Source organism: Phaethon aethereus (genome assembly GCF_964289735.1).
Source record: "Phaethon aethereus genome assembly, chromosome: 9".
Lineage (NCBI taxonomy): Eukaryota > Metazoa > Chordata > Aves > Phaethontiformes > Phaethontidae > Phaethon > Phaethon aethereus.
In genome coordinates, this window is record NC_138585.1 from 17,709,390 (window position 1) to 17,732,119 (window position 22,730).

Here is a 22,730-nt window from a genome sequence, read left to right on the forward strand (position 1 = left end):
TCTGCACAACCAGCGGGAAGCTGCAGCTCTCCCCCGGCCCTCCAGGGGGCGCTGCTCGCCGGGACGGTGGAGAAACCCCCCTTTGTCACGTGATGTGCCCTTCCCAGCCTGGGATTGGCTGAGCGGGATCATGTGCGGCGGGAGGGGGCGCGGCGTGGCGGGGAGAGGGTCGCGGTTGCCAAGGCGACAGGAGGTGGCAGCGCGGTGCTGCGGGGCGGGTAGGCCGCGCCGCGGCGGTGCCGGTGGCACTCGCTCCCTTCCCTCCCGTTCGGTTGGCGTAGGAGCTGGTACGACCGCATACTCTCAGCCTTGAAGGGGCGGCCGCAATGCCCCGGCCGGGTGGGGGGGCAACGGGCCGTACCCGCGTGCTGCTGTGTGAGGAGCCGGTGTGACCACCCTGCGGCCTGGGGAGAACAGCCGTTCGGGTTGGCGAGGGACGGCTTCGGAACTTCTTTGGAGGTGCCTTACGGGGGGGTATTTTCCTCATGCCGTTTGTTTGGAGATGAAATGGCTAATGGGCTGTGCGTGGCTGGGCTGTGGCGGGGCTGTGTGAACCGCTGTGCTGTCTGCTAACTCTCCCCTTTACACTTTTCTAGGTTTATTTATGATGAGACCTCGCTGTAACACTTAGCGATGGGTGATGTTCTGGCTTATGAAGCTGAGTTACTTGAACTAGTGAGAGAGGTTGGTTTTCCCTTTTTTTTTTCTTTGGGGGTCGGGGGGGATGTTGAAATGAGCAAGACAAAATTTCATAATGCTTGTATTCAGAGCCAGGCATTGTAACTGTGGTCTAAATTCTGGAGTTATTTAACTGGCCAAGTGTTTGCTACACACTGAAATCATGTTAACTCCTGTCGTGCTCTAGATTCAAAGGACTTAGTGTCCATAAAATGGCAGCAGTCAAACATCAAATCAATCTAGAACTATCTATTGTTCATTACAAGTGAGGCTTTCATTAAAGAAACAATTAAGTTGATTAGACCCACAGACAGCTTTGGGGCTCAGGTCCAACCTGTGATAATGGTGAGATCTTTAAAACATTGCTTAGCTGCCACCTCATTCCATGTGTGTATAAAATCAGAGAGGCATATAAAAACCCTAAAGGTGACAAAGCCCAGGCTTAAGTCCTGAGACCTCTGATCTCCATGGCTTAATGCCTAAGCAGGATTTTCCAGCTAGGCACTCCTCTACCTATCTTGCCCATAAGAGATAATCAAAAGATATTTTAAAGTGTGAAATGGTCCCTTGAAAAAGACTGAGAGACAAACTTTCAAGGGCAGGTGCCTCCCTGGTAGTCTGTGTTTCAGCCTTCTGTATAAATTGGCTAAAATGGAATATTTATGATTTGGAACAAGAACATGAACTGCAATCTCTGCTGCTTGTTACTGTGTTGGTAACCTAGTTTAAGGTCCTAAGTGAACAGCAAACCAACACCCTAGCCCCCTTGCCTTGTGTGCTTGTGTGACCCAACCTATTGCAGGGTTCCACAGATGCCAGTGCTGCAGAGGGGTGATCAGGAGCGGCAGTCAGCCATCACTGTGCTCAGCTTTCACCAGGCTGTCTGTTGAAAGCTTGGACAGTTAATTTCCTGCCTAAAGAGTCTACCAAATGGCAAAACCATACACAACTTAAATCTTTTTGTAAATCGTAGAAAACAAATCTAAAAAGATGTTTAAGAATCGTTACTATACTACTGTTTATGTTAACAGTGAAGAAAGTAAATTATTCATATTCTGTGTGGCAACGTTGGGCATCCAGATCCAGTTTGCAAAATGAAATGTGATGTCTTGCCTCAGCACCCAATAACTAAGACTCCTGAGATGGGTCAGGAGGGGAAATTTGTGCCTAATATAGCGACTGTATATTGTGGGAGGAAGAGGCAGGACTGTTTATCTCTTTCTCAGAAGAATAGTGCTTGATTAGGTGTTCATTAATTTGGCTTGCACAGCTTCAGATGAGTGACCTGGCTTAGAATTCAAGCTATCTGACTGCTCCTGTGGAGATGAGTGTCACACTTATGTTCTCAGAGGGCAGAATTCTTTATTTGCAAGGAAGTTATTTACTTGTTTCTTGAACCAAGGTATAGCATTAATGGATTTTGGTTCTTTTTCTTCTTTGGTTGAATGAAATTACTGCTAAATTGAGGGGCATCATTCTCTCAGGGACGATGTGCTCAGTTGTCAGTACTATTCTCTAGGATGCAGGAGGAAATCTAGTTGAGAGACAGTATTTTCCTACCATATAAGGTACCCGTTCTTGGTTTGTTGCTGTGCAGTCTTTGGCATTTATGGACCCTACTACAGAGAAACTTTAAAGGACTTCGGCAATTTATGGGTCACTCACTGAAGCATTAATAATCTAAAAAAAAAATTTGTTCCTGTATGTTTTTGTCTTTTGTAGTATTTGGATTTTGCTGAATTTGAAGAAACAGTGAAAATGTTTACAAAGGAATGTAAAACAAAAGGGAAGCCACTACCTAAACCAGCAGGTGTTTCCTCAAGAGATTCAAAAGCTTTGCCTGTTCAGGTAATGCATCATTTACACTTACTTTGAGTAATACTAAAATCAGTTAAAGGCCACTAACCGCTGTGTGTATTATTACAGCAGTGAGATTATCTGAACTGTCTGAACAGATTCTTGATTATTTAAAGAAGTCTGCTAAGAGTCTTCTTGCAGTGCAGGAACCTTCAAGTTTGAGTTGTGGGGTTGTTCTTTTTGCAGAACTCCAGTCCTTTTGAACCTGAGGCAGTAGTTTTGGTTCATGCTACTTTAGATTTTTAGCTTGCCATACTTTGATAAGGCTGATTTCCACACACCATAAGCATTTATTTTTCTGTCATGGTAAAGTTGCGTCCCCAGATTGACATGCTTGAAAATTTGGGCTCTACTTCTTGTATTGATGGTTGATTCAGGCTCTCAAAGATGTTAAAGATAGGCTGAGAAAGAATATTTATGTAGTCATTGAATGGTGGGAGATTTTGGATAAAATTTTTAATTAAAAGTGTTCAGATGGCAATTGGATTCTTCATTCACTAACCTACTGTGGAAAAAATGTAGCTCTTGTGTGTTTGCTTTTTCACTGAATGCTTTTCTCCTTTGCAGAAAGATTTGCTTACAGCATTTGAAAATGGTGAGCAGAAAGTTTTCTTCCAACTGTGGAAGGAGCATATTTCGTCTTTAGTCCAGGACAATGAACCAGTTGCTCAGAAGCTGGAGTTCTATCTTCACATACACTTTGCCACCTACCTCTTAAAACACTCTATGGGAAAGCCTGTAAGTTTAGTTCACAGTTCAAACTTCAGATTGCTTTTGTTTGTTTTACTTCATTTATTTGTCTTTAGTGTGGATGAGGATGGGATGTTTAGTAAGAAGAATTCACAGAATATGTATCCAGGTTTTGGGCCGCAGTCTGCATTTTAGTTGAGCCAGACCCCTTGTATTGTGAAATACAGAGATGGAATTTGGAGGTGTCCTTATTTTGGAGCTCCTGAAGTATTTTCATTTGGAAAATACTAGCATGCTGATACTTTAACACCTCTATGTAGTCCATAGGAGATTCTTAAAACACTTATTTTTCTTCCAGTTTGGACTGAAACTGTGTGTTGAAATATAAACATTTCTGATAAAATGAGGAAGCTGAATCTTTACCAGCTCAATATATCATGTTGAAAACTGTAATTCCAAGTTGTCATAAAATAAAATCTCTGTTACATGGGACTTCTACAATTGAGAGATCTTTAAGTAGCCTGGAGTCAGACAGATCAGCCAGGGTTTAATAGCTCCTGCCTTACAACTGTCAGCTGCTACAGAAGTATTTGAATGCTTTCAGTGTGTTTTCCAGCCTGGTAAGGAGCTTTTGATCTGTTCTGTGTGCCAGCTCCCTTTCCTGGTGCTGTGTGAGTGGATTTTATGGTTCTGCACTTACCACTGAAATAAGGCCTGTCTAATGTAGGGGTTTCCTCTCTGCCCTGAGTGTGAAAATGGCACTCTACTTTAGAAATCTAGCCTGAAGTGGGCACGAATAATTTACATTCAAGAAGCAATTGTCCCTCTCTTCTTTTGTTGAACCCGGATGACACAAATAACAACATCGGTTTAAATTTTCTTTTTTGAGTGGTGAAAGCAAGATATAATGCTCTCTAGTTAAATAAATGTGACTTTTTACATAACAAATATTCTGGGATTTTAAACTTGTTATTCATGTATTTAAGTCTCTGCTTATATTTGCCATTTTTACAGTGCATTCAGAGTGGTAGTTTTCTAGATAAATATGCTGCTTTATTTCCTAGGACAAAGCTGAACTTGAGGAAAGGATTTCTTATTTTAAGGCATACCTGGAAACAAAAGGAGCTGCACTGAGCCAGACTACAGAGTTTCTTCCCTTCTATGCTTTGCCTTTTGTTCCAAACCCCATGGTACATCCTTCATTTAAAGAACTTTTCCAGGTAAGTATCTGTTTTGCAGAGATGATATTTATGATGATTTTTCTCATGGGGTGGTGGATATTGAATGATGTTTAGTTTGGTAGTTGCTTCTATTGTTTCCTTTAACAGAAACTGTACAATCATAAAAGAACATATATTTGATGGAGGAAGGGTTGTGAGAGTGCTATCATAACAGAGTACCATCTTAAATATGTTTTCTGTTTGCTTGAGTCCTAAATTGTACACCAGCTTTGTGTCCATAAATAAGAATTGCTGCCTCTCCTTCCTTTCCACACAGCCCTGAAACACGCATGCTTCTGGGAATTGCTATATGGTAGTTCAAGTCAACTTACTTGCTTTGAGGTTGTTGCCCAACCCCACTATCTGTGTGTATATAGCCGGATTTAATACATGGTAGCTAGGTATAAAGAGACTGAAGCAGATTCATTTAATGTGGAAAAGAGAAAGTCAATTTTATAAGTAATCCTCCTGTAACAGAAAATGACTCAGTTTTGTCTGTGTTCTGAGACTCTCCCTCCACTGCCCACCACCCCCCAAAAATGCTGGAAGAGCATAGCTGTGCTTAGTGGTTTGGTGACTCTTGCCACAGGCATTTTTCCTGGTTAATTTTTTGGTTAAATATGTTTCAGCCTTTGCCTTTGAATGGCTGTTTGAGTTCAGTTCTTAGGCTTACACATGCAAGGTGAGAAGAGAGTGCAAAAATTAGTGTGCTTGAACTTCAAAATAGATCTTATTTGCAGGTACAGTTTCAATGTGATGGTGATCTACAGCTATTCTATTGATGAAGGGGTAATAAACCACCCTTACATTGACTGCTTTCTGGGCACCACACAGGTAGATGGTTAGGAGATGATGTCCAGAGCTGTGGTGTGACGTTCCAAAGTATTGATGGCAGTATGAGTGAGGAAGATACAGCCACCATTTCACCTGCTGACGGCTTGTTCCTGCAGTGCAAAACTGCACCTTAACTTCTTGGTTATGCTAAAAATGGCTGGTTATGTGGTTGCACTTAGACTGGATCAAGGAACTGATCTGCTTTATTGCCTGTGAATGTGCATGTGTACAGCTCCCATGTACACACACATGCACGCACACAAATTTTTGTAAAATATGTATGATATTTTGCAGGGTTATATGCTTGAAATGCTTCACAATCCTACCATGGATAATTGTGCTGGCTTATTTAAGGAGCTGTGGGTAGTTATTTTAGTGGGAGGAGATATCTTCAGCCTGCATTGCTGCCGCACACTTTTTGATACCAAATCAAAGCTTAAGTGAAAATTGCCATGGCGCTGACTTTGGATGTACCAGCTGATGAGGAGCTCCAGTTTTAACACCAAAAAAAGACATATACTGCCATTTTCCTTTGGGACTAGCTATAAATAATAAGATGTACTGGTTGACCTCAGAGATGGCATATGACTAGTCTTTTTTTAATTATACTTAGCAGCTTTTTTTAATGCCTTATCTAAGACAAGATCCTCAGGTTTATTCTTAGTAATCCAGTGTCCAAGCTCTTAGTCCAGTCACTCATATTTTCGTGTGGGAATTGTACAGCTCATTCCATGTTAGTGTTGAAGGACAGATTGTTTTACGTTTGAGAAAGAACAGCACTGAGTCACTAGTCTAGTAAGCAGTGTTCTTACGGCATTTTTTTTTTCTCAGGCGTCTGATGCTTTATATAGCTGGAGTTCCTGTCTGTTTGTGTAATCCATCTTGAAAAATAATATGCGCTCCTCTCTGTAGGAGACATGGATCCTTTGCTAATATACAGCATACTGTGGGGCACCGCTTTCTGGATACTGAATTGGTGAATGCAACAAGTATATTCTGTATGCTGTCCAGCATGGTGAAATACGGGCAAATTTGAGCTGTGAGAACAGCTTGCAACATATACATATACAGCAGTAAATTTAGGAAGCTCCTGGTACTTGTTGGAAGATACTGGTTTTTCATTTGTTGGCTAGCTTTTCATCAAGCAGAAACTAGCTTAACTGAAGGTTTGAAATAGACAAAATGAGTATTCAGTGAATTCTTAAAAGTAGTTTGGCTTTTTTCCTTAACTATTATTTTCTTTTACTTACGAGACAATGTCAGGCAGAAGACAGCATTCCAGTTAGTGGATGATATGCTGGTCTATTTTTTGTACATGAGTTGTTTTTTCTCCAAATCCTTATTTTAGCAATATTATACCCTGATCACTGATGTCATGTCATGATGCTTGCGATAGTTACTGACAAAATTTACAATTCCCAGATCTTGTTAGGAGTGAAAGATGACTACAGTGATTACTTTTTGAAAACTGAGCAATGGAAAATTATGCATTTCGTATTCTACTTAATAAATTTGAAATTCATATTCGTCTTTTTATCTTTTTCTCAAGTTGCTTATATTTCAAAAGTACTTCTAATTCAGGGGCAGTTGTCGCATGTGCGTACAAGGCACCAACACTATATACTTCAAGTTTTACACTTGAAATAAAGCTACAGTGTGTTTTTAGAACTCTTGTCTAGGAATAATACAGAGCTCTCTTGTAACTTCTGCAGACTTTTACGGATAGCTAGAAAACACATTCACTTCAGTAACAGTGAAGGGAAAATCTTTTCAATACAATGCTGGCTGCCTTGTTTACTAGTGGAAAGTTGCTGCCATCCAAACAGTACTTTCAGCAGAGTGTATGTATTTGGTGAACAATTGTCATAATTTGTTTTTCTTTTCAAGGATTCTTGGACATTGGATTTAAGGACAAGATTGGAAAAGTTCCTGTCTTTGACTCTCAAAGCCAGACAAACTCCTCGGCTTCTCACTTTATTTGTATCCTTTTGAGAAAACACTTTAAAGATAAATTATACTGCTTCTTTATAGTAATTCTAATTATTGGAAGAGTGTGCTGCTAAGAGTTATTGCACAATTGCAGTAATGTTGCAATTCGGTGTTTTTACAATAGGAAACATTGTTTATATTCATATTCCAAAAAGCCTTTTGAAAAGATTATGTAAAGACGATGTATAGATGCGTACAAACCCGCATATTTATCATATGACCATTGTCTGCTTCTGTGTATAAAGTACAGAATCACTAAGGTTGGAAAGGACCTTCAAGATCATCAAGTCCAACCATTAATCCAGCACCACCATGTCCCACCATGTCCTGTACCCCTTGGGGTACAGGATACCCCAAGGCACCGACCTGACCTGACTTCTTAGCGTTTGTAAAGCTGTTAGTCTTTTCAATTAGCTGTTTCAGGGACTAGCTGAAATTTTTCCAGGCCTTTTAAGGGTTACAGAAATTGCTGCTCTACTAAATAGCTTGTGCTTCAGACTGTATTGTTTTGCTAACAGTATTGTTTAAGCTGTTTTGTCAGGCCTAATTGGCAAACTGACTGGCTATATGACAAATTATCTTCTCCATTTTTGGTCAGTACAGCTAAGGGCAAGGTAGAGAGAACTGAACTGGACTCTTTGTTTCTGACTTTTTTTTTTTTTTAAACAGGAGAAGTTGAAAGTTCTTTTTCTGCTATATCTTTATTCTAAAGCAGCATCTTTCCATGGTTGTATTGAATGATGAGCTGGAAATTATATTCCTTCTGTTCCATTCTTGCCCATTTGCCAGGATGGAGAGCAGTGGTCAAAACTCTGCTTTCACTCCCGTGTTATGGCTATGGCTGTTTGTGTTGGAGTCTGGCATAGAAAAGTTGAAGAAAATTTTCGCTCTGTTTATTCCTCTTTGTGGAGTAATGGACTGGATCCTAACTGAGCCCTGAATATTTTTGGGCTATAAAACATCACTTGCCCTAAAACATTTGCATATTTATATGTTGATTTTATGTAAAATTGGCAATTTGACTTTTGATTTTGGTATTAATACATTTAGACTGGAGTTACTGTATCTTATACTTCAGGGCTGGATCTAGTGTCTTTAAAGGTCAGCAAAAAGTCTCAAGTCTTCATGCAACATTGTACAATGTGCACTTATGAGACTTTTATGTATTTATTATTGATTCATTTATCCTTGCTTACCTGTGAAGTTCAGGCATTGGCTGTTGCCTGGGACAGTAGGAATATTTGGGTTGGCCAACAGTTGGGTTTGCCAGCTGGTTGAATTTCTCATTCTGTGTCTCTGGAACAAACATATGCTGAAAGGATGCACATTTTCCTGAACTGCTCCTACTCATACCGCAGAAGGAGAATGCACAGTGCAACAAAGGTAAATGCTGAGATGTGGTAAGGATATCCTGTAAGATTCTTAGGGGCTCTAATAGTAGTGGAAAATATGCCTGCAATGACAAGGAAACTAGTGGTGCATGGCAAAAAGTCCTTTGAAATCCAGGCCTCTGTCTCAGTGATAGTTATTGCTAGTCTGCTTGAGGTCAGTAGGGTTGAGCATAGACATATACTAGAAATGGGAGGGGACCTAGTAGTAGGATTTGTATTTTAAGTCTGTTCTGTCCTGAAATATGGTAAAAACAAGTGAACAACTCTGTACAAAGTACATACCAGCTCTCCATTTTTAGTTACGATGAGAGTAAGTTTCCTCAGATTCCTTTCCCAGACCTGTTTGTGCCTAACTGCATCTTCCAGATTTCAAATCTTATTCAGTTATTCTGAAACTCTCTGATGATCTTAGACAAAGTTGATTTTTTGTTCCTATTCAATCATCCTCTTTAAACTCCTAAAATAGTACATATTGCTATGTCCTGAATAAGAATGTGTTAATTTAAGTATGGCTTTCTGGTGTGTTGCATTTTTAGGTAAGCTGTTCACAAACACTTAAGTGTGTATGTCACTTGAGGTCCTTTAAAAATCATAATTTCATCACTAAATCCCAGTAGATGCTGATAGCAGTTGAAATATGTGCCTTTTAAAATCAGTTCAATAAATAAAGCTTAGGTTCCCAACTTACTTGCATTCATTTTTTCACCTGACTTTCTTTGTTCACTTTACCAGCAGGGATTTGTATGAGCCCAGCTGGCTTTCCTAAAATGACTTATCCTCTTGAGTTATTTTAATCTGTTGTTTTACACTGAGGGTTTACTATTTGTCGATTGAATTAAGAAGAAAATTAGGCTCATCTCCCAGTGTGAGCTCCAGGTATTTTCTTTTTTATTTTGTGCCTTGTGTTGCATTAGATTTCACTGAGTAATAGAAAGGTCTTTATGGATTTTTATTTTCCAGAAGTTACTCTTTTTTCCTTGTGGTGAACTTTCCTGAAGGCAATCATTCCATGCTCTGGTTAAAAAGAAATAACTACATGACTGGGCCTGAATTACTTTGGGCCTAATTATTTTTTTTATTTGAATGGGTTCTGTGCTTTGTACAAGTATGGGCACTGTCACGATATTGAATCCATGCAGGTCAGCCTTAATTTGTAAATCTGCTTGAGAGTAGGAAGGCTCTACAGAGGGACCTGTAAGGCTGGATCAATGGGCTGAGGCCAATTGTATGAGGTTTAACAAGGCCCAGTGCCGGGTCCTGCACTACAACATGTAATGCTACAGGCTTGGAGAAGAGTGGCTGGAAAGTTGCATGGTGGAAAAGCCCTGGGGGTGTTGGTCGACAGCTGGCTGAATATGAGCCGGCAGTGTGCCCAGGTGGCCAAGAAGGCCAACAGCATCCTGGCCTGTAGCAGCAATAGTGTGGCCAGCAGGACTAGGGAAGTGGTCATCCCCCTGTACATGGCCTTGGTGAGGCCACACCTTGAATACTGTGTTCAGTGTTGGGTCCCTCACTACAAGAAGGACATTGAGGTGCTGGAGCATGTCCAGAGAAGAGCAATGAAGCTGGTGAAAGGTCTAGATCACAAGTCCTATGAGGACCAGCTGAGGGAACTGGGGTTGTTTAATCTGGAGAAAAGGACACTCAGAGGAGACCTTATCGCTCTCTACAACTACCTCAAAGGAGGTTGTGATGAGGTGGGTGTTGGTCTCTTTTCCCAAGTAACAAGTGATTGGATGAGAGGAAACAGCCTCAAGTTGCACCAGGGGAGGTTTAAATTGGATATTATGAAAAACTTCTTCACCAAAAATGTTGGAACAGGCTGCCCAGGGAAGTGGTTGAGGCACCATCCCTGGAGGTACTTAAAAGATGTGTAGATGTAGCACCTGGGGACGTGGTTTAGTGGTGGACTTGGCAGTGTTAAGTTTACATTTGGACTTGATGATCTTAAAAGTCTTTTCCAACCTAAATGATTCTATGATTCTATCTGTTATGTGCCTTGGAGGTTGAGCTGGTTTGGATTTTTCGTGAGGGTTACTTGAGGCCTGTCGTATGAAAGTTTTGGATCTGAGAGGTTGTTATTGCAGTATGCTGTTCAGAGCACATGGGATCCACAGTATATACTCACTGTTGGAGAATGTTTACTTTATCAGTGAAGGAGAAACGCAAAGCAAATTAATAGGCAACACATGAATGAAGACCAGTATGGCAGAGTCCTGAAAGCAGCCTTTTTTAAATAGTTGCCAGTCATTAGTCTGACATACTGAAGAAGCACTTCAAGTTTGGGTGGGGTTGTACATATGCTCTTGAGGCTGTCTTGGAGAGTTTATTGTGTTTACCTTTCCTGATTAACCTGCTACAGTCTGGCTTTTTACCCATTTGCTAAAAAACTTTAATACTTGTATGACTTTCAAAGCCTTCTGTGTGGCGGTTGTGCTTAACTTACAGCTCTCCCATGTTTTCAGTTTGGCTGGAAGGAGAAGAATTGTAGAATGGCTGTCGTCTTGCACAGAGAGCTCCAGACCTGCATGTCCTCTGTGCTAACAGGAACAGAGGGAATGAAGTATTTGGAAGTGTCTTCAGCTACTGTCCCCTTCACTGCCTCATTACAAATCTGTGGATGAGTTCACAGCCAGTCTTCCACTGTTTCAGGGAAGGGAGAGGGTGGGGAAAGTGTGTCAGGCTGCTGCAGAAGAGAAGGTGAAGTGTGACCTACCTGTCTGTCAAGATATGCTATAGCCTGAATGACTATTCATGTGGAAAGATGTCAGTTTAGAGTATGGATAGTAATTTTTATGGAAATGAAGTAAGCAAGGAGACAAGGCATGTACTGTCTTTCCTAAGAGCAAGGCTTCAGTGTCACCTAGGGAGCTCTGGTGTCTGACAGCAGGCCTTGGGACCTACAACTCCTCTGCTGAGAGCTCAGCGTGCAGGAACTCAACCTGGCTGGAGTCAGGACTTCTAGCGAAGTATGCGAGGGTGGTCTGAGACTAGAGAGACAGGAAGAGCAAGCATGAGTTCAGGAAGCATGTTTGAGGTGTAGGTAAGTTGTCATAAAGGATAACAACCTATCTCTCACTTAGAAAAGCTTATTGTGGAATTATGTGCATATGTGTAACTCCTTGGCTGCTCATAGGAACTGGAGTCAAAACATTAAAAAGGCTTGAGAAGCTTTGAGAACCGGCAAGAATACTGGTAGAAGCATGCAGTAGTTCAGATTATGCCTAATTCATTTGGCAGAGTCACAAGCTGTACTGTTGCTGTATCTTCCTAAACCAGGAGGTTAGTTCTCTGCCTTTTATTTTCCCCTCTTTTACTCCACATATGAAAAATGGTTCTGGTAGGTATTGGGTCCAGAGCTTTCCTGCCCCCCAGAATGCTTATCATATGTAGAAAGAATTTGTCAGTGTTGAGCATTGTATCTGGGAGAGGGAAAGAGAGAAGCCAAATGTGTTGTGTTACTCTCCGATTCCTTTTACGGGTGCCGTCTGATCACTGCTGCAAGATGACATGAATGTGAACTGCCTCTGAAAGGCACTCCTTCCTTTTCCCCGATTCTGACTCAGATGGCAATGATTTAACATTTTATACAAGCAACTAAATACTAATTTTTACCTGGACTGGTAGCTCCCCGATATATCTGCATGAATGCCATTATTGTTTATGGGGATATGGCAGAAATGCAAGTGGGGAATGGGGCAGCATAGGACCAGCGCTTCCAAGAGTTGTCTATACTTGGGTCAGCTACATGTCAATGATGAAAGCTTCCTGCTCTTTCAGTAAGAGAAACTTTCATGAAATATTTTTTCCTTTTTTGGTAAAATTACTTATGTGTGAGAAGATAGTAATATAAAAATGCAAGATATGTCAAGACTTTGTGACTCCTCTCTTTGACTCTCTTTTCTCAGTAAAGACTAGTATTTATCATTGATAATCCCTGGATTTAACAGGTATGGGGTAAATTGGACCCTGATTCTTAGTTGCCAAAGTTTCCAAGACTAGCATTCGTGAGCTGCATTGAGTTTTGGTTATGTGGTTTTTCCTGCTGATTGTAGTTGCAGCACAAATTTTCATCACTGGATATTTTCCCCACTGGCCTATGAAAAGCAAGCAAATTATGAGTAGGTTTATGTTTCATGACTTGTTGCTTCCAGCTTTCCTCTGAGTGAAAGTCACGCTCTAGATACATCCAGTGGAAATTTCTGAATTGAATGTGTTGTTTCACAGTTAAATAAAATTGTATTCCAATTTGCTCATCTAGGCAAAGGAATAAAGTGCTGAGAAGTGGCTAGTTTTGTGCAATGGTTGCTCTCAGAATCTTTAGTAGTTTAGAAAAATATTCTTGTTTTGGAGCTGTCTCATATTAAAGCTATGATAACAGTTTAGCAGTGATGGCTGTGGAATAAAAATAAAATCAAAGTTTAATGATGATTACCATGGAAGAATAATTTGGGCTGTCTTTGGAAGTTATCTTACCTCTTCCAGTTTTTAAGTTGATGAATATTGATTGCAGTTGAGATGGTTTTAATAGCTTAAAGAGTTGTAAAAAGTTTGGCGCTTTCAATAAGATTACTTTAACGTTACTGGGAGCTGTTCCGGTCTTCTTTTCAAGTGCATTTTGCTGGATTTGAACAGGATCTGTGGCTTGTCTCAGCTTCTATTGTTACTTCGTACCAGTTTTGGCTCCCTCCTAGAAAGTCTGAGAAAAATACCATAAGGGTGACTTGATTTGTAGTTTAGTATCAGGTGTCAGTCACAAATCCTGCAGGTACGGAATGCTGTGATTCATAATGATTCTCAGAAATCAGCTGTTCTTAGAGGGGAGGAGGCTGTGAGAGTAAAATAACTGTCTTTTTTTTTTTTTCCTTAACTCATAAATTTTGAAAAAGTACAGATTAGAATTAAGAAAATGTACCTTCTCTCTATTCCATGCTTTATTTTAAGACTATCAATTTACAGCTGAAGTTTATAGCTAGTCTATTAATGCACATTTTCTCTAAGAGATCCCATTAAAAAGATATTTTTGTTAAATTTTCTGAAAGTAAAAATAAGCTGTTTTGCCATCTACTGCTTTTCATATAAATGAGATGAAAGCAGCCTATTTCAGAAACCCTAAAAATCCACAAGATGTGACAAGTTTTTAAAGCAATTTCCAACATCTGAATTCATAGAGCTATCTAATGACTTTGATCTTATTAATTTGTAATGAAAGCTTTATGAACAGTTCTATTGGAATAGTATTTTTTCTGGCAGTTTTGTGTGTCTTATGTTCACACGTTTATTACTTTTTGAAGCAGTTTGGTGGAAGTTGTTTGGGAGATATTTGTGCATGATTAGTACATCACTGCCTGCAGTATAACTAGATCGCCATTGTAGAATACAACTCGTGAAGGCTCTACCAGATAAACTTTGGTGCTAATACGGCACTTCCACTCCCCATTTTTCTCTCTGCTTAAGATTACTGTTCCTATACCAGCTGCCATGGGACAGCAGAGGTTCATGCCTGAGTTCAGAGAGCAGGGGAGCAAATGGCAAGGGACAGTTTTTAAATAACTACACCTAAATTCTCCAGAGCTCGTTTATCATAGCTGCAAGATATTATATGCTGGGCTTTTTTTAAACACAGAGCATAACTGTGCAGTGAAACTTTGTACCGCTTAGGTTTCTTCCAATGAAGATTCCAAGGATTTCTACTTATTTCAGTTTGTTTCCCAATGCTTATATGTTATGGGAACATATGATCTACATCTTTATGGAAAGAGACAGTGAATTATGAAAGAGGATAATGGTTCCTCAAAGGTCATGGGCAAAGTCTGTTTGAAGCCAGGAATAGGAGGTAGTTTTTCCAGTTTCCAGTTTTGCATCTTAGTTAGTTAGTTTGTTTTTCTTCCCTCTGTGTCTGTTTGGACCTGAACTGTGTCATATTGGGTTATTTGGTATTGCTGTACTCTAACCCAAATTTTTTTAAAGCTGTGAAAACGAATACTACTTCTGTCTGAAACTCTGTAGTCAAGCTGATTCCTTCCCATTGTTTAACAGAAAGTCCTGTGGTAAATACTCAATCTGTTTGCAGATGGGCATGATGCCATTTTCACAACACTAGAGCAATACTGTCTTCTCAACAAACTAATTTAAAACATAATGTTCTAGGAAAATACATGAACAACAGCAGTAACATAAAATTATTGTGCCTCCCTTCATAGTTTTGTTCAGTCATGAAGATACGCACTGCAGTACACAGCTCCAGATTCTATGCCTGACTTCCATGTAGAATGCTAATTTGGCTAGGTCTGAGACTGGGATGGAGGATACAGATTTTGGTGCTTAGTTTGCTTCTTTCATCTCTGAAGTAATTGAACCCAAAGGAACAAAATGTATCAGGAATGTAACTTTTGTTTTTAATTTGGACAGAAATAAAAGAAAAAATTGAGTTATTTTCAGAAACTGAAGGTAGTAAAAGTAACTAATATAGCTCACCATCAACTAGTAAGTGATGGAATCACCTGGAAAATTTTGTGTAGAAGTAGAGAATGAAGTAGAGAATTTCCTGCAACTTTGAAGAATTCGGTGGATATTTTAATAGCAGATGAAGAACTGGATAACTTGAATGTTGTGAGTTGGGTGTTTTTTCTGTGAATTGTACCATTTTCCTTAAAAGATAGAAGACTTACGTAGAAGCACTACATAACCTAAATATCAGTGGTCTATTTCTATAAATTAACTGGAGAAAACACCCAGCCTCACAGCGTAATCTAACAAACACTGGCATGAATTTCTGGGTACTGTCATTCTCCTGTTGTTTTATCTTTGAAGTGTCAGCTTGACCTTTCCAGTTGCTCAGTGTGATAATGTTTTTTACTCACTGTTACTTTAGTGAATGTAGAAGATAGTGCATGAATCTCATCTGCGGGTAGCAAGTTCAGTTAACCAAGTCTGAGCTGCATTTTGTCATATAGTCTTCTAATTCAATGCCCACAGCCTCGCTTTGTCTCTGGTAGCATGGAACTTCTGATATTAACAGACCTTTAAAACCTTCACGAATGTATTGTGATGTCTACTGTCCAATAGTTGTATTGCTGCTGTAACTGTGAAGGAATTGTTTCTTTGGGCAATTAATGTAAAATAAATACTTGTAGCTGTTGCGATGAAATAAAATCATGCTAGTGGTGTGGAATTATCCTTGCAGTGAAATTCCACTCTTTGGATAAAAGGAATTCCACAGCAGCAGCTGAAGTTGTCCATTCAGAGCATTAAAAATCCTTGTGGGTTCTTTTCTCCTTTTGGTTGAAAAAACCAAAGTGATGTTATTTCTTTTTTTATTATTCTCTTGACAGGAATGTTGCAACACCTTCATCAACAGTTAGTGGAATCTGAGCACAGGACCATGACCTACCTGAAACGATTTAACAAAATGCAAGCAGACTACCATAATCTCATTGGAGTCACTGCAGAGCTGGTGGATTCCCTGGAAGCCACAGTCAACGGCAAGATGGTAAGAGATGACTCAGATGGGTACTTACTTCCCCCACCCCCCAGAAAATGGAGAGAGAATGCCACTAAAATGTGAATTAACCTTTGTAGTTATGAGCATTTCTGTAAGTACTGTGTCTCTCTATGAATGAAACACAGCACTTTGGACAAGAGATTCTTCCGTTGCCCCTGTGTACTAGGATAATGGTAGTGCAGAAGGTGGGTTGGATTGTGCTGGCTCAGAAATCTTGAAGAAACTATCACCATCTCACAAGACATCTCACATCTCTTGTGAGAGTTCCCTTTTGAGCTTTGGCATCAGCAGTGATTAGGGGGCATTTCTGTGATTACTGACTCCAATCCAGCCCATCAGAGGCTGTTGTATATTTAAAATTGCTGCCAGGTCTGTTTTAAGTTACACTGTGGTGGAAACAATCTTCTCATCCAAAATTTTGGTGAGGAAAAGCTTTGGTCTCTGTTCTGCTAAGCTGAACTTGTGAATTTAATTGGTAAAGGGAGCTGGGGTAGTCGTGAATGTATTCACTGTGTGAAACAGGCCACATGTATGTGGCTGGAGAAGGTACAACTTTCTTACAGTAATTTTTTATACAAAGATGATTTTATGCTTCATCTGTTGTGTGTCTTCTCTGCAAGCATGTCTCTGTACTATAACTTTTGTATAAGCTGAAGATTATTCTTAAGGCAGATGTTAGTGGCCTCTAGATGCTTTTAAAGGAGCTGTGAATTGTTAGTAGGGAGAATGACCTAGGAGTTCTTGTGCTGCCTGCTGAAAAGTCAGTATGTACCTTCCTCCTGTCATCAGCGTGAACATCTTGTAGTTTGTTACTCTGCATTCAGGATCACTGTCTGCCTCACATCACTACAGCAGGGAAGAATTTGCCTGTAGGTGTGGATTTTGCTTTAGAGCAGATGAGGAGAGCCATCTGCTTACATGACCTTCAAAAACAATAAGAAACACACAGTCATTCATTTGCTGCCTCCCATTTCACACTTTGGTGCTTTCCAAGGTGATATCCTCTTACCTTCTGTGGTGGAGGAACCAGGCACTGGTTATCTTTTGTTGCGGATGCTTGTTTAATTTCCTTTTTAAGTCTTGTGCTGGGAAGTCATGTGATCCTTCCCAAGTGTGTCCAGCTGAGGGTGCTCTTTCGTTATGAAGCTTGGTTTCTGTCATTTCTGAATCCAAAGTGGAGTTGGGTACTGAATAAAATTATGTTGAAGTTACAGCATTCTGACTTTGAAGAGTTTTGTTGTCTTGCTATAGGTCTGAGAATATCAGCAATGTCCCCGTTCCTGTTTCTATAATCTCAGTCCTCTCACCTCTGTTCTGGGGAAGCTAATAACTGGCCTGAAATTTGGCAGATCTACTGTAATGTAAACTTCACAAAACAAAAACCTAAACCTACTGAGATGTTTTGTGTTGAAACACAAAGTCCTGTACTGTATAATTCATATTTATTCTTTCTGCTGTGTAAGTTCTGCTCTTTAGCTAGACAACACATATCATTGCCTAAGTCTAAATCACAAAACTGCTTCATGCTTAACTGTTGGAGAACTTACTTTTTGATTGAGGAAAATCCGTATGCAAACACAGGTGTGACAAATTCTGTTCCTCTTCCAGACTCTCCTAAAGTGTGTAGCATTAGTTTTGTGAATAGCATAACTATTCCCAGATGAAGGGAGTTTATAATTTTCTTAATTTCTACACAGAACTGTAGTTGCAGTATATGCTTGCATCGATAAGTCTCAGGTGTGTGATTTCTTGCCACTTTTTTAAAAAAAAAAAGCAACCTTTAGTATAGAAACACTTGTAGAAAGTGTAAGTTTTACATAATCCTGTTCTCTCCTTATGTTTCCTAATTTTTAGATCACACCAGAATATCTTCAAAGTGTTTGTGTTCGCTTGTTTAGCAATCAGATGAGACAAAGTGTAGCACATAGTATTGACTTCACAAGGCCTGGAACTGTAAGTATTAATGTTTGGCTTTTTTACAGTAACTATTTGAAAAGACAATACCACTTAAGATGTTTATTGAACGATGAATGTGAGATAGTAAAGGCAAAACGTGTCCAAACTTATATAAGAATATGGCAATACATAAGGTTTTGTTGATCTCAAATGCTGATGAATGACATGGTTACGCAGTCATAGCTGCATAAGTATGATTAATTCCGTTGTAATGATACCAGTAAGCTGTGTATCTGTTAAAATGCTAACTGAATGTTTAAAAAAAACCCAAACCCTAAAACTAATGCCCTCAGTGTGTGTGGTTTGATGGCACATCTTAGCCAATTTAATTTAGCTAAAAAGGGGTGGTGGTGTTGCTCAGCTGTGGATACATGCTCCATTTCTTTCTGCCGTCAGTGATGCTCCTATAACCCTAGAACGAATTGGCTTAGCCAGCTAAGGGAGAAGCATCAGGCAGGATCATGAGAACAAATGGGGAAAAGAAGAGGAAGGGAGGACTTGCCCCTCCTTTTTTTTTTTTTTTAAGAGCTAGTTAGATGAGCAGTTAGATAATACAGCTAAGCCACCTTGTTGATTTACATGATAGCCTTCAGCCCCATATCTAAGGATCTTTGATCTTGCTGATAAGCAGCTCAGGGCTGCCATATGGTTTTTTCTTCCCACTCCACCAACTTCTTGTTCCTTTTCAGATGGCTGCAGTATACCTAGTTGCTTGTGCCCATTAATGTTGCGCGCAATCTCTTCTGCTTAAATGGAGAGGGAGCTTTTATTTTTTTAGCAGCAGAACCAGCTTAGAATAGTTTCTAGTGTCTGTGAAACTGTGCCTGGCAGTGTGAAATTTTAAATTACTTAATGATAGTGTAAGAGCTGTTCAGTGGTACCACCTTTGTTAATACCTACTTTGTTAAAATTTTACAAGTAAGTGTTAACATTAAAACTGTATTAAAACACTTTAACATTAAAATATTGTGTGCGACTGCTTTACAAAGACAAGCACGAGTCATGAACCGTGCTTACTATTTTTGCTGTGGCAGACATTCACATATACTTAACTTTGTAGTACGAGAGCTTTGTGAAGTGTCAAAGGAAAAGCGGAAGAAAAGATTCTTGCTCCTTATTCTAGCCAAAGTTTTTAATAACAATGACGCTCTGGGTACATTTTGTTCCTCTTGAAAATCTGTTACAGAAAGATGAGGAGATAATAAAAATGTTCTCTCTTCTTTTCTATGTGCTAATATTTGCAGAGATAAATATTACTCCTCATTGCTCTTCAAGCTGTTTTAAATGCCTTTACTTCCCTGTTAATGATCAGAACTCCTTTCTCTGACTTGCCGTGTATTTAGGAGATGCACTCCTGGCAGCTTTTGCAGGCTGCATATCGCAAGGTTTCAGGAAGGAATGAGGATCTCTGTTTGCTACCTCAACATTAGGGACTGTCTGTAACTCCTCTGTCCTCAGATTTACACCATGTCCATGGTGCATGGTTATGCCATCTCCCACCCCATAATGTACACACACACATACAACCCATCTTTCTTCTAACCAACAATTTTCAGGGGTCTTTCCTCTTTTCCCTGCCAGTGGCTTTCTGAGATAATGCTTTATGTACCCTAGTAGTCTTCCACATTTTTGCCATCTGATGTTGGAGTTGTGTGTGTCTCCCAGTACCCTTTCCCTGGATTGAGATCATCCACCCTGTACAGCCACATGCCGCCTTCTGTCTGTTCCTCCTCTCTGCTTGCATCAAGGCTTCTCTTCTTCTCCTGTGCTTTCAAGGTGTTCCATTTGCCCAGGGTTTCACTCTTACTATTTCTTTTCTTTCTATCATAAGTTGATCCTCTGATCTCTTGAACCCTTTTGGGAAGAGGGCAAAGGGAAGAGTGTCATCCTTATGCAAGGTGCTGATTTGTTTCTTTATCCGCTCTGCAGAGAATGTAAAAGTGGCTGAAGCTGTGTCTTCACTGATAAAAGCTGTGTGGGTTATTGCATATGTCTTTCTGTACCCCTGTCACATACGCTATTTTAGCATAAACATCTGTCCTTGTACAGTTTAGCCTTTAGGTTATAAGCATCTGTTTTCTTTATGAAAAAAAGATTTCTAAGAGTTTTAAGAACAATAAGTGATCACTGAAGAAGTGGGCAAGCAGCAGTGTATAAGCACAGTATTTCAGCCGGAATCTCTGTCACTGGAGGTTTTTAAGAACAAGGTAGACAAATGGTTACGATTTACCAGGAGTGGTTGATGCTTGGCTGCTCTTCCAGGACAGATTAGGTGACTGCTCAAAATCTCTTGCAGCCATACTTCCTCTGTTTCATTCTACTAAAAGATGCTCAACTGTGAAATGATTGTTGATCTTATGCATCATGTTTATTTACTCCTGCTTCTCTAAAAGTGTCTCTAAAAGCATTTCTGCTCCAGAAGCACCTTTGCCACTATACTTATGCCACTATGGCCACTTTAGCACAATCTCCAGCTATGTAGATAGGTCAGAGAAAGAGGTTTTGTGGATGGTGGATTTTTTCCCTCCTGAAAGTAAATTTTTGCCTCCCTTCTGTCCCGAATTAGCCAGGTTAAGCTGAGTAAAGCTGTGTTCTCCTGGCACAGTTGTATCTATTTTTATACTAGGCCTTACGAGTGTAACTATTTCTGTGTGACTTTATGGCTCCTTTACCCCCACCATTTGAGGTAGTTGCTGTGCCAGCAAAGTTCTCTAGTGAAGGACCAGCACAGCTATCACAGTGAGACTGTTTAGATCAAGGGTTTCTTGACAGGTTTAGGTCACTCCTTGACAGTGAGGTTATAGTAGCTACTGTGGTTGAAATCTAATGTTGTTTGTATAAGCAGACCCACACACTCAGGCTGTCTGAGGCATTAGCCAAGTTTTGAAGGGCTAATCACAGTCTTCACTTGTAGACCTTAGCTGCATCATAACCAAGTTGCCTCATCTTATCCTTTTGTCCACACCTGATTAATCATATTTTCTTGTTTATTTCTCATGTAGAGAGTTCTGGTTTTATACATGAATAGCAAACATTTGGAAACACAAATAAGTGTAAGAAAAAAAAAATATATAGCCCATCTTCTGCGAATTAAAATAAAACTCCTTCCTCATCATCCCAAAATACTTCTAACCACTCCCTGACTCTGTTGATCCAGGAAGACAGATTCTGACTGTTTGCCACTAGGCCGCTAAGGCATCCCATTACTTTTTCTTCAAGGATTCCAAATACCTCATTGTTATACACTTAGATGTTATTGTTCTATCCTTAAGTGGTTTCAGGTTTTCACATAAGTTTTGGAATAAAGCTGGAGGCATCGTGACCCAGACTAAGTAGTAGCATGACTTTGCAGCATCTGTGCTGGATTTGTGTTGGAAGGTCCCTTCACTTTTTGCTCATAACTAATTAGAGACACTACAGTGTGGTCTTTCCAGCTACTTCATTTCACAAAATTCCTTCTGCTGTAAAGGGCAGTTGCAAAGAGACTAGCAGAGGGGCAGCTCCTTTGTTCATCCTTACCATTAGGTCACTATGTTGGCAAGGTAAGTGAGAGGTTTAAAAAAAAAAAGCCAATGTCTAGGCAGACATTTTGGCAGGCTTTAAATATGGTGGCTTTGTGGTGGTTTTTTTTTCCCCACTTCACCTTGAGTATTCAGGATTTGACCCTATCTCACTGACATCACTGATGTCAGGACCAGGTCCTTACATAAATTAGTTTTGGTGAGTCAGCATCTCTAAATGGATAAGCAGAAAAGAAAATCATTAGCAAGGGAATTACTTTTTTCTTGTACTGACATGCAGCGTTAAATTTCTGTCACTTTTACTTAGGAGATGAGTGGATGTGCATTATATAGTGGAAAGAGGAGGTGGTTGGGTTCAAAGTCAGCTATGCTGGTGCAACCTGGGGGATAGTCCATGTTTTGGAGCAGGTTCTAAGAGCAGAAAATGCTAAAGCTGCATCATTCTCTGAGATGTGTACTTGAGCTTGTTGTGGTTTAGCCCCAGCTGGCAACTAAGCCCCACGCAGCCGCTCACTCACTCCCTCACAGTGGGACGGGGGAGAGAATCGGAAGAGTAAAAGTGAGGAAACTCATGGTTTGAGATAAAGACAGTTTATTAAGTAAAGCAAAAGCCGCGCACGCAAGCAAAGCAAGACAAAGAATTCATTCACTACTCCCCATGGGCAGGCAGGTGTTCAGCCATCTCCAGGGAAGCAGGGCTCCGTCACTCATAATGGTTTCTTGGGAAGGCAGATGCCATAACTCCGAACGTCCCTCCACACCTTCCTCCTTCTTCGTCCCAGCTTTATATACTGAGCATGACGTTGTATGGTATGGAATATCTCCTTGGCCAGCCTGGGTCAGCTGTCCCAGCTGTGTCCCCTCCCAGCTTCCCGTGCACCCCCAGCCTCCTTGCTAGCAGGCCAGCATGAGAAGCTGGACTGTCTTTGACTACTTAGCAACAACTCAAAACATCAGCACCTTATCAACATTTTCTCATCCCAAATCCAAAACATAGCCTCACGCTAGCTTCTATGAAGAAAATTAACTCTACCCTGGCTGAAACCAGGACAAGCTCTACAGTGTATGTTGTTAAATCAGCTACACTGCA

The 22,730-nt window shown here is 40.2% G+C and overlaps 1 protein-coding gene across 1 annotated transcript in view; it reads left to right on the top strand.

The window, feature by feature from the left end:
• Window positions 1-289: 289 nt before the first annotated feature.
• ARMC9 (armadillo repeat containing 9) overlaps window positions 290-22,730 on the top strand; it is a gene marked incomplete at its 3' end in the record, with an annotated part of 65,768 nt that continues 43,327 nt past the window's right edge. Inside the window, 8 exon segments of the mRNA XM_082003736.1 lie at window positions 290-684; window positions 2,401-2,526; window positions 3,103-3,273; window positions 4,290-4,445; window positions 7,167-7,259; window positions 8,627-8,651; window positions 15,994-16,151; window positions 18,018-18,116. Of these exon segments, the coding sequence (XP_081859862.1) occupies window positions 634-684; window positions 2,401-2,526; window positions 3,103-3,273; window positions 4,290-4,445; window positions 7,167-7,259; window positions 8,627-8,651; window positions 15,994-16,151; window positions 18,018-18,116 (879 nt within the window). The 5' untranslated portion in view covers window positions 290-633.